At 59.7% G+C, this 12,139-nt stretch overlaps 1 protein-coding gene across 3 annotated transcripts in view; it reads right to left on the bottom strand.

Moving 5' to 3' along the window:
- Window positions 1–12,139, bottom strand: part of ADGRA2 (adhesion G protein-coupled receptor A2) — a 34,646-nt gene that overhangs the window by 10,874 nt on the left and 11,633 nt on the right. For 2 of the 3 annotated variants that reach the window (XM_067022487.1, XM_067022488.1), the window contains exons 2-7: window positions 11,516–11,587; window positions 2,312–2,407; window positions 1,282–1,353; window positions 936–1,007; window positions 734–805; window positions 266–429 (exon numbers count right to left, since the gene is read on the bottom strand). In XM_067022487.1, the coding sequence (XP_066878588.1) occupies window positions 266–429; window positions 734–805; window positions 936–1,007; window positions 1,282–1,353; window positions 2,312–2,407; window positions 11,516–11,587 (548 nt within the window). The remainder of the gene's footprint in view (window positions 1–265; window positions 430–733; window positions 806–935; window positions 1,008–1,281; window positions 1,354–2,311; window positions 2,408–11,515; window positions 11,588–12,139) is intronic. The other variant, XM_059049211.2, reaches the window with a different exon arrangement.

Raw genomic sequence — 12,139 nt, 5'->3', positions numbered from 1 at the left:
GACAAGAGCGCAGGAGAGGAACAGGCGGGTTTTGAACGAATAAAGATGCTTCTTTCCACTGCACACTCGTCACCCCAAGAGGTGGGACCAAACGAAAACACAAACAAAGCAGCAGCCCCAAAGGAAGTTTACAAAAGCAGATGGAGGACCAGCCCCCAGTGGGATCTGAGGGAGAGGACGCCCTGGAGACCAAGCCCAGTGCACAGGGAGCCTTGAGCCAGCAGGGTCCCCTCAGGAGGGAGCCTGAGGGTGCAGGTTTGCTCACCGCAGCGCAGCTGGGCCTCCTGGAGGCCACCGAGGGCCTGGGCGTGCAGGGCTCTGGGGTAGGCACAGAGCGTGCGCTCCGACAGCTGCACGGAGCGATTCCGGGCCCAGGACAGCAGCCAGCGCAGGCGGCAGTCACACGTCAGGAACTCGGTGCCCAAGTCCCTGCAGGGGGGTGGAGGGGCCACAGGTTAGAGCAGGGGGACCGTGGGCTCCCGGGGTGGGGATGGAGCCCCAGGGAGAGACTGAGGCTGGAGAGGGCCAGGGAGGGCAAAATTGTGCACGTGTGCCCCGCTGCCACCATGGCCACCACGGCAAGCACGGGGAGGCGCGTGTGGTGGAGCTTCAGCCATCGCCTGTCCCACCTCCTCGGAAGGCTGGCCACGTGGGCACGGTGCTTATGCGTCTCGCTCCTGGGAAGTGGAAGGAAGCAGGGGCCTGACTGCCGGGGCTGGGGAAGGATACTCACACAACCTTAAGGGCTGGCAGCTCATCAAAGACCCCCGGTGGCAGACTGGAGAAGATGTTTCCAGATATGTTTCTGCAGGGAACAGGGAGAGGGGATCTTAGGCTCTCCCTGGGCCCGGGAGGTGGGTGGTGAGGGACGAGAATGCGGGGACCCATGAGGCTTTGGGGGGCCTTCCTCTGCCCCCCTCCCCGCCCTCACTCACAGCCGGAGAAGCCTGGGGAGGCCTTGGAAGGTCTCAGAGGTGAGACAGCCAATCCGGTTGTTGGAGAGATCTCTGGAGAGACACACACAACCTCAGCAAGTCGGCCACGTGGTAGCTCACGGATCCGCTTGTGAGGGACACACGCGTGTGGGCAGGGCTTGTGGGCGGCCGCGGAGAAAGAGGAGACGGTGATGGGGCATGAAATGTCTGCCCCCAGCCTGTTGCGTGCGGGGGGGGGGGGGGGCGCGGAGGCACTGAGGGAGGGTGAGTGGGAGGGCGGCGGCACCCCTGGGGCCGCCTCCAGGGATGAGGGGGCTGGGGCGTGGGGTCAGGACAGGCCACTCACAAGCGCTTCAGCTCCCCCAGACCCAGGAAGGCGCCCGCCTGCACTGTGCTGATGACGTTGTTCCTCAGGTCCCTGTGGGAAGCAAGCGGGGCCTCACACCTCGCCCGCTCCAGGGCCGCGCGGCTCCCCGGGGCGGGCGGCCTCACCGCCGCCAGGGCTGGGGCCTCGGTTTCCCTCAAAGTCCCTGCTCGCCTCAGCGCGGCTGGGAGGCCGGATGAAGGACCTGGCCTCTCAGACGGGTCCCCCTCCGCCTCCCTGGCTCCCTGGTCGGACGATCGTCAGGGAGGATGCAGACACCAGAGATCCGGGGTAAGGGCCTCGGATGAGGAGGCCGACGCGGTGGAAACGGGAGAGGAGCGGGCCCTGAACCGGGCGTCAGGAGGCCTCGGTTCCTGGTTCCCACGAGCTGCCCTGAGTTTCTCAGTCTCTCAGGGCTGCTGTAGAATCGTTAGAAAATGGGTGTACACAGGGCTTCCCTGGTGGCGCAGTGGTTGAGAGTCCGCCAGGCCGCGGAGCGGCTGGGCCCGTGAGCCATGGCCGCTGCGCCCGCGCCCGTGAGGCGTGGCCGCTGCGCCTGCGCCCGTGAGGCGTGGCCGCTGCGCCTGCGCCCGTGAGCCGTGGCCGCTGAGCCTGCGCGTCCGGAGCCTGTGCTCCGCAACGGGAGAGGCCACAACAGTAAGAGGCCCGCGTACCGCAAAAAAAAAAAAAAAAAAAAAAAAGAAAATGGGTGTACACAAAGGTACACCCATTTGTCAGTTGCTACACAAAGGTAAGGTCATCTTGAGCCTGTGAGCCTGGCCGCAGGGAAGTACTTTAGAGCCATCGGGCGGACGCTCCACCTGGCAGGTGAGGAAAGTTCCCGGGCTGGCTGGTGACCCTGTGGATGCTGCCCCGGGGGGGTTGTCCATCACCTGGCCCCGCCCCTCAGCCCTCAGATGAGGAAGCCGAGGCCGAGGGGGTCACCGGCCGCCCTCCCCCCAGGTCTCCTCGAGCCCATAGTGCAGAGAGAGGGTGGCAGGGGAAGTGCCACCTCGGGCTGGGCTCCAGCAGGTCACAGACTGGACAGAAGACGGCAGTTGGTCTCCAGGCACCACAGGGCCAAGGGTCACACACCAGGAGGGACGAACTGCAGGGAAGTTTTCAGAGTAGCTTCTGTCCCGGGCTCTGGTGGCTCAAACTCCATCACACGGTCAGAGTGCCACCCTCCCTCCCCTTTGTCACATCCTCCCAGGGGCAGCAGGGGCGGGCCGAAGGGACAGTCCCGGCCCACTGGGGACCGGCCGGTGCCCACATGGCCCCAGCCCCCCACCAGACCCGGCAGCCCTCTGGGACCACTGAGGCCCAAGGCGATGGCCGGCCCCCTGGCCTGCCCCAGCACCCTGTCCTCGCTGGGGCACAGCCATGGGGAGAGGCGCCAGGCTGACCCAAACACTTGCCCACCTACCCAAGGCCTACCTGGGTCTTTCCCGAGCCAAACCGGAACAGGCTCGCGGCCCACAGAGACCTTACCAGGAGGCCTCACTGCCCACCTGGGGGCGGGGAGGGCTGCAGCCTCCTGGCTAGCTCCCTACTTCCAACATCCTCTTGGGCCCACCCAAGCACCCAGGAGATCATGAGGCAGAGGGCAAGGGTGGGGAGTTCCTGGAATAACCAACTTAGGTCGGCCGGTGGGGTCAGCCTGCTTTCCAAGGCCCTGCCACCACCCCAACCCCCACCCCACCCCCGGCCCAGACCCCCCCTCTTGGCTCTGCAGGCCAAAGTCTCAGGGGCAACTCCGGATTATGGGCAGGAGGGGGTTAACTGAGCCAGCTCCCTGCTAGGAGGAGAGGAAATGGGTGTTCAGGATGGGGAGGTGCCATCCCAGCAGGGGGCCTGTTTTCACACAGACAGTCCCAGCTGGGGACAAAAACACCCAGAGAGAGACAGAGAGACAGAGACAGAGAGACAGAGACAGAGAGAGAGAAATGCAACAAATCCCCTGCCCAGCCCTGCCCCTGGACGGGGGTCCTCACACCTCAGCACCCTCTCATACCAAGGACTTGGGCTGCATAAGCCTGCGCCCCACTGAGAAAGAAGAGGAAGCCCCCGGAAGGGCTGCTTCCTAGAGGGATGACTTCCATCCCCAGCTTGCAGGCAGGGAGCGTGCAAGAAGGCAGCCCCTAGAAGGCTCCTGCAGAGTGGAGGCTGGAGATGGCGGGGAGAGCACCCGCCCGCCCAGGGTTGCCCTTCCTGCCTGTCCCCCCACCCCCACCCCCGCACAGTCCCGTCCTCCGATGCTGCTCCAGCCGTGCCCCCGGCCCCTCTTGGGCTCTGGCCATTCTCAGGGCTCCGCCTCCCACCCATGTGGGGGACGAGCAGAGGGAAACACATTCCTCATTGTGTCACTTCCCTTCATGGGCTGCCAAGGGGCCCAGGCTGCAGCCCCCCGCCCCTTCCCTCTCCGCTCACTATGTTTATTCTCATTTCCTCCCTGGCCCCCCTCGAGAACCCCTACCCGGCTGCCCCACTGATGCTCTACAGATGGGAGCAAGGCCGCCGGCTCGGGCCCAGCCCCTTCCTGCCCTGGGTTTCCTGCAGCCAGGGCCAGCCAGGGCCTTCTGAAAGGGGAGCTTCCAGCAAGTGTCGGCGGTCCTGACCTCTTGTCTCACGCCCACAGAGAGGCTTCCGGGGTGACCAAGGCAGCCCTCAGGAGGAGTGCCCTCAGAGATGGCCTGCTGGCCTGGACCAACCAGGCTTGGGTCCTCTCTGGAGGGGCACAGGCCAGGGGCGGCTCCTGGCTGAGCTGGTAGCCTGATGGGGGCTGGCCCCTGGGCAGCTGAGGCCTCCTGGTCCCTAAGGTGGGGGACGCAGCTCTGGGGCTGTACCCTCCCTAGAGGTAGGAGGAAATGCTACCATAGAACTTGGATATTTTTGTGGACCCGCGAGGCCCCTGTAGGTTGGTGGTTCTGCACCTTTGTTGCTTAGCACATCCTTTTGAATATCTGACAAGGGCTCTGGAGTCCTGCCCTAGAAGAATGCACTACCCCCAATATTGTGCATCTGATTTCAGGGGCTTGTGGAACCTAGGTTACAAACTCCTGCTCTGGACTTTCTCATTGGATTCCTTCATTCCTTAGGTTAGGTTGCAAGGACGCACAGATGCTTCTATGATGTGGAATCTCTGGTCTTGGAACCTGGAGAAAATGCAGCTCATGGGTGGAGCCTCCCTCCCTACACCCCGTCGCCTAATCCAGACCAGGCTCCTGGATCAAGATAGACCCCTCTCCCTGTACCTATGTCCACATGGAGCGGAAGGACACCCTATGGCAGAATTTGGGGGGCAGGCGATTCCTGGGAGCAAATCTTGCCCTATGTCCTTCTTGGGCAAAAAGCAGCTCAGGAAGCTGAATGTGTTAAGACTGAGTGTGTAAGCACAAGCAATAAAAGAGCAGATTGAGGACTTCCCTGGTGGCGCAGTGGTTAAGAATCCACCTGCCAATGCAGGGGACACGGGTTCGAGCCCTGGTCCGGGAAGATCCCACATGCTGCAGAGCGACTAAGCCCGCAAACCCCAACTACTGAGCCCGCGAGCCACAACTACTGAAGCCCACGCGCCACAACTACTGAAGCCCACGCGCCACAACTACTGAAACCCACGCGCCTAGAGCCTGTGCTCCACAACAAGAGAAGCCACCGCAACGAGAAGCCCGCGCGCCGCAAGAAGAGTAGCCCCCGCTCGCCGTAACTAGAAAAAGCCCAGGTGGAGCAACGAAGACCCAACGCAGCCAAAAAAAGAAAAGAGCAGATTGATACGTTAGACTTGAAAAGGTTAAACTTTTGCTCTTGAAAGGATACCACCAAGAAAGTTGAAAGACAACCCCTGGGATGAGAGAAAATATTTGCAAATCATATACCTGATAAGGGACTTCTATCCAGAATACATAAAGAACTCTTACAACTCAATAATAAAAAGACAAATAGCCCAGCTGAAAAAAATGGGCAAGGGATTTGAATAGGCATTTCTTCAAAGAGGACATACAAATGACCAATTAATGCATGAAGAGGTGCTCAACACCATTAGGGAAATGCAAATCAAACCCCCAATGAGAGACCACTTCACGTCCACTAAGATGGCTGTGATTTAAAAAACAGAGATTGGAATCCTTATCTATTATAGATGGGAGTGTAAAATAGTGCAGCCACTTTGGAAAACAGCTTGGCAGTTAAGGTTACCATATGAGCCAGCAATTCCACTCCTTGGTACAAATCCAAGAGAAGTGAACATACATGAACACAAGAACACATATAGGAATATTCATAGCAGCATTATTCATAAGCCCCAAAGTGGAAAGCCCCCAAATTCCATCAACTGATGATTGAGTGAACAAAATATGGTATCTTCATACAATGGAACATTATTTGGCCATAAAAAAGAATGACGTGCCGATACATGCTATAATGTGGATGAGCCTTGAAAACACTATGCTTGCTGAAAGAATCCAGTTACAAAAGATTACATACTGTGTGCTTCCTATTTATATGAAATGTCCAGAATAGGCAAGTCTATAGAGACAGAAAGTAGATGGAGTGGTTTGCTTAGGGCTGTGCAATGCGAGGAGGGGGTGGGGGTGGGGGGTGGTGGGAGGAACGGGGAGTGATTGCTAATGATTCAAGATTTCTTGGGAGGATGATGAAAATGTTCTAAAATTAGATTATGATGATGATTGCACAACTGTAAATATACTCAAAACCATTGGATCCTACGTTTTAAACGGGTGAACTTTACGGCATGTAAATTATGTCTCACCAAAGCTGTTAAGAATGAGCGTGAGTTTGTATGACAGCGTGCGTGTATATGTGAGCTCGTGTGTGTGTGTGTGTGAGTGTGTACCCACGGTTGGACAGGGTGGGGCGGCACGAAGTTGGCTCCCTCTGGCCCCCAAAGACCTCCCTGCTTGTGGGTTTGAAAACCGAATTATAGGTTTGGAGGCCGCACAGCAGCTCCCCTGGGCCCTCCAGGACTTTCAGGGTTCCTTAGAAAGTGGCGGGGGCTGGCTGAGGAGTGGGCAGAACCCCCCTCCGCGGGTCCAGGGGTTGCCTGGGGGAGGGGAAACAGAGAGACTGTGGGCACCAGGAGGAAACCCCAGGCGGTCCTAGGCTCCCTCGCAGCGCCACACCCCGGGCCCCTCTGGTCTCTGATCTCATGCAGTAGGTATTTATGGAGCACATACCCGGTGCCAGGCATTGGGCCTACAGCAGCGAGCAGAAGGGCTGTCCCCGGACCCACCGGCCTCCCTTCCCGCGCCCTCTGCCGCGGCGCAGCATTCCTCTCCAGCGCCAAGGGGCGGGGGAGGGGGAGGGCCAGAACCCGGCCGCCTTACCCTCGGCCCCGCCCCCAGATTAATGGAAACCACCTGGCGGGTGAGCCGCACGCCCCGCCCCCGCCCCCAGGCTCCCCCATCGTTCCCGTGAGCATCTGCGTCTAATGAGTGCCCCAGCACCGCGGCATACCAGCCCCCGGGGCTCATTAATCTCATTAGGCAATGACAAATCATCCTGGGGCTGCCCAGGCTCCCGCCCCGGGCCCTCTCCTCCAGGCGTGCACAGGCCGCTGGGGACGTGTGTCCACACAGATCCACACGCAGGCCTGCACGCCCAGTCCCAGACTCCCTTGACCTCTCCAGGGGGCTGTCTGCCCTGTGGCCTGCTCGGTCCACGGTCTGGGGGCTTCTCACTGCGACTGGGTCACCCTGGAGTCCAGGAAAGTCTTCAGGTGGCCAGCCCTCTGCTGAATGCCTGGGGAGGATCTGGGCAGAGATGGGAGGGACCCGAGGAATGATCCATCCGCGAGCCCTTTCCGCCCGTAGACTTCATCTACACGACCGCCTGCCTAGGGCTGGGGGCTCTAGACGAATCTGAGCGGTCTGGGGCGGCCGGTGTGACATCTTGCCCCTTGCAACGCTTCCGAGGAGAAGGGGACGGCCATTTACTGAGAGGCCGAGGTGTCCCCTGCTCTCTTCTTGGGTGAACTCATCTACCTCCATGACCACCTTGTTCCAGGTGAGAGCCTGAACAGACACCCAGAAGGTAAATGGAGGTGGAATTCAATCCCAGTCTCTTTTCACTCCAGGGTGAAATCCTGTGCCCTTTCATCGCCTGCCCCCTCACTCCAAAAGCCTTTCCTCTGGCTAGTCCACGCTGAGGGAGGCGGGACACAAAGGAGGGCTCAGAGACAGGGCCTCACACACCTCTGGGCCCTTCTGCACACTCCTGGGCTGGCCTTGAACTCTTCTGGACTGTTTCAGATTCTCCAGTTCAACCTGCCTGGCTGATAAAGGTGTGTCTCCCCTATCCCATCTCACCCCCCAGTTCTCTGGAGCACGGGTCCTCGCGTGGGATCATCTCAGGCACATTCCCTCTCAGGGCCCTCTCTGTGTCCCCTTCCCGGCCTTGGGGCCCTGCACTGCACAACAGGGGACCCCCCCACACTTACACCCCACCTGTTTGCAGAGGCCAGAGGGGCGCTCAGCTGGGCGGGCAATGCCGGCGCTTTCTGGAGCAGCCCACATCTACTCAGTTATCAGGCCGCTAACTCCCACGGGACTTGCTGCATGGACTGTGGGACGTGAAGCTGCCACAGGCTCAGCCGCCCCAGCCTGGACGGCTGAGTCCAAGAGGACAGAGAGATCAGTGTTTCCTGGCACCAACTGCACGCCAAGCCACGGCGTCTCGTTTGCAATGAATAGGCCCACAGTGCAGGGGCCATCTGGTCCACTGGTTCCCAACCCCGATGAGCATGAGAATTGCCTGCATACCTTGTAAACAATTCCCAGGCCCCTGCTGACCTGATGGATCAGCATCTTCAGGACCGGGGCCCAGGACCTCTCGCTACCTCTGGGGTAGTGGGTAGTGACTGTGATGATTAGCTTTATGTGTCAGACTACAGCCCTCGGTGACTTAATCAATCACTAAGCTAGGTGCTGCTGCAGAGGTACCTTGTAGATGTGGTTACCATCTACAGTCAGTTGACTTTAAATAAAGGAGACGACCTCTGCTAACATGGGTGGGCCTCACCCAATCAGTTGAAGGCCCGGAGAGCAAAAGCCGAGGTTTCCCAGAGAAGTTCTGCCTTAAGACTGCAGCATCAGTTCCTGCCTGACTCTCTGTCCTGCTGGCTGGTCCTACAGATTTTGGATTTGCCAGTCCCCACAATCACATGAGCCTTTTCCTTAAAATGAATTTCATTATAAAGAAATTATTTCTTGGAATTCCCTAGTAGTCCAGTGGTTAGGATTCGGCACTTTCACTGCCATGGCCCGGGTTTGATCCCTGGTCGGGGAACTAAGATGCCGCAAGCCGCGTGATGAGGCCAAAAATAATAATAATAAGAAGAAAGAATTTCTTTGTATATTTATATAAGGACACGGCCACATACATCTCCTATTGGTTCTGTCTCTCTGGAGAAGCTTGACTGACACAGTGGTGACCAGCCAGGCTGGACACCCTGGGCTCCTCCAGCCCCTGCACTGCCTCTCCATCCCAGGGAAGTGAGGCCGGATGCTGAACCCAGCACCCCTCTGCCCAGAAGCCTCCCCTCCTCTCAGAGCCCGGCCGTGTCACTGGGCTTTTTGATCTTTTCCTCCTCCTGCAGCTCTGTGGGATCCCACACCGAAGGATCATAGAGTTGTAAAACCAGAGTGCACTTTACACACTGCCCTGTCCCCCCACTTTTTCCTTTTTGGTCTTAGTTCCCCAGCCAGGGGTCGAACCCGTGCCCCTTGCAAGGGAAGCGTGGAGTCCTAACCACTGGACCGCCAGGGACTCCCCCCACCCACTTTTAACAGATGAGGAAACTGAGGCCCCAAAGGGAGGCACCACCCTGACCCCACCACTCCCCAGTCACGCAGCCCTTCTTCTGCACCTCAAGCTCACCCGACACCCCGCTGCTACTGACTCTGCCTCTAGACAGCTACCAGGCCGCCAGGTCCCTCCCTCCCTAGGGCTAGGGCGCCATCACCTCCAGCGAGGCCTCAACCTCATCACATAAAATAGCGGCCTCCATTCCAGTGGCTTCTGCCCCCCCTTCCCCTGCTGCTTTGTTCTCCTCTGTCTGCAGTGTTTATGGTCTCCTGCTATATTCTGGGTCCCGTCAGCGGCAGGTAAGTTCCCCAGGGCAGGCACCTGGCCTACCGCGTTCCCTCCGGATGCCCAGCACACAGCCTGGCACGCGGAGGGGGCTCGAGAGACATCTCGAGCGTGAACGACTAGATGATCCCTAACAGGGCAGGGGCTCCAACTCAGGACCTAGAATTCTCACTCCAGTGCCCTTTCTCCTCCCGCAGCATAGGTCATTATTCCCGTCTCCTCTCCCACTTTGCTCTGCTTGTCTCCAGTGGTTTAAGTGCACCTGCAGCGTGGTGATCTGGGTCCCGGTGCCGTGGGGAGGGGTCCAGTTGGGTGGGCTTGTGTGTGTGTAGGGGGAGGAGAAGGCCATCGTCTCATCTTCACCAGAAAATCTACCCTCATGAGATTGAAGGACCACCCAGCAGACCCAGCGAGGGGGCAGACCCAGCGGATTTTTGGCGGAGGAGGCGAGAGGGTAAAGATGGGAAGATGTCCCAGAGCTCTCAGGAGGCTCTGGGCGGCTCTCGCTTGTGCTAAGGAGAACAGAGACGGACGCTGGGCGGTGACTGGCCCTGGTTTGGCCGGGCCAAAGGACTGCGGGCAGCTGCGGTTAGTTTTTCTCCAAAAGATCCCAGGAGGGAGCCTCTGCTCTCTGGCAATTCAGCCCTCTAAGACCAAGCCTGGGCTGAGCGTAGGATCACAGCTCCTGAAGGCTTAGCTGCTCGTGGAGGAGAAGGTTGGTACCTAACGAGCCTTCTAAATAGCAGCTCGGGGGCAGCCCTTCCTCCCTTTCGGAGCAGAGTCAGCGGGTCAGACCGGACCTGGTCACCGCTGCGTGCGCGCACCGTGGCTAACGTCCCGGGGCCCCTCCCACCCCCAGCGCGCCCTGACCCTCAGCACGTGCTCCACCTCTCCGCACCAAATGTGGCTGTGTCCCTTCCCACCCGCCCCCAACCCAGCCAGGCCACCAAGCTTTCCCCACAGGTGGCTTGGGGAAGAGCCGTGCCCTTCCCTTGTGAAGTGGGTGTAATAGAGACAACCTCGTAAGATTGTTGTCCTGGTTAAAGATCTACACTCCATCATGTCGGTACTGCAACTGTGTCACCCTTGAACTTTCTCACCTTCTCTGATCCCTCCTTTGGACTTTACAGAAACCCCGACCTACTTCATTCCTATACATATGGCAAGGTCTGTGGTCTCACTAGACTGTGATCCCTTTGGCCGTCTGAGAGCAGGCGTCTGCCTTATTCGTTCGTATCCCCCCACTGCTCTGATCCAAGCCTTTCAGGCCGAATGGTACTAGAGTGGGCAGGACCCTGTTGGAGGCCCAGCAGGTGGGAGCAGAGCTAGGGGACAGGGGCTTGGATGTGGGGGAGATGGCAAGGATCCGGCTCCAGGAGGGACCAGAGGCCCAGAGGTCCCGTGGAGGAGACAGGACCCAAAGCTGCTGTACAGGCTGTGGATCGCAGTTGCCAGGTGAACAGGGAATCGAGAGAGGGGTTGACTCAACCCCCTCCTTTGGCACGGACTTGCCCGTGACCGAGGCAGGTCCCCAATTCTGGGAAGGAGCTTCTCGGGCTAGCAGGGCCCTTGCCGTCCGTCCACGGGGCAGCCGAGGATGCTGTTGCTGATGCAGCTGTGATCCAGGGCAGTGGGGATGGAGGGAGGTGAGGAGTGGATGTGATCCGCTGTCCCCACCCTCAGCCCGGGGCTCTGGCCCCTGGGAGCTTTGTCTGTCGACTGTGTTTAGGGAAGGAGGAGGGAGGCCTCAGTCACACTAAATACTCCCTCTGCGCTTTGTGCTGGGCCCCCAGCTGCGACGGGGAGGCAGCTTCTGGACAGTTAAGGCACTCAGCCCTGTAGCTAATTGCTCATTAAAGAGTGTTAATGAGCTTCCCACAGCCCCACCCCTGCTTGCAGCCGCGCGGTGTCCCCACTTCTCTGTGCTGTGGCCGGTGAGGGGACTGGTCCCTCTCTCCCGGACCAGCCCCTCTACCCTCCACTTGGTGGTCGAGCCCGACTGTGGGCCCTGCTCGGCCAGCAGGCCCAGGCCCCTCAGCAGCCAGGATCCCTCACCCTCCCTGGCCCGACCTCTTGCGCGTGCCCCCACCCCACCCTGCCCAGCACTTACAGCTTCTCCAGCAGGGGCAGCCCCAGGAAGGAGCCGTTCCGGAGCCCGGAGATCTTGTTGTTGCTCAGGAGCCTGGAGGGAAGGGGAGAGCACAGAGGGGAGAGTGTTGCCTTCTGTGTAAGTGGCGCCCCCTGACGCCGGGCAAGGAGCAGCCCTACCCTGGGCTCCGGGAGACCACAGGGAGGGGCGGGCTGACTGGTCGGCCCACTGAATGCCAGGTCAGACGTGTCACCTGCCCTGGGTCTCCCCACAGCCTGGATCTGACTTAGGCTCTGCACGCAGGTGAGCTGAGCAGGTGTGAAGTTGTGCTGACCCGTTTTCACCTTGGAACCACAGGGCCGAGCCCACGGCACCCCCTTTCTGCCCTCCACAGCTCATCGGCCCAGTAATCTGAGGACAGTGCTGGGGAGAACGGTCTGGCAGGGAGAAGAGGAAGTCAGGCAGGTGGGAGGACCTGCCAGAGCTGAGGACCTCCCCAGAAGGGGACCCCTCCCTCCCCTCAAAGGCCCCCAACTCAGAGGGACGGAGTGCCCATGCATCCCCAAGCCTGTCTATAGCCTTGACCGGAAACTGATGGAGTCCTCGGCCCCGGGGGAGCCCAGGCCTCAGCCTCTGCCTGCTCGG

The sequence above is a fragment of the Kogia breviceps genome, chromosome 20, assembly GCF_026419965.1.
Source record: "Kogia breviceps isolate mKogBre1 chromosome 20, mKogBre1 haplotype 1, whole genome shotgun sequence".
NCBI lineage: Eukaryota > Metazoa > Chordata > Mammalia > Artiodactyla > Physeteridae > Kogia > Kogia breviceps.
The sequence above is the reverse complement of the archived record's forward strand: the minus strand, read 5'-3'. Positions and strand labels throughout refer to the sequence as shown.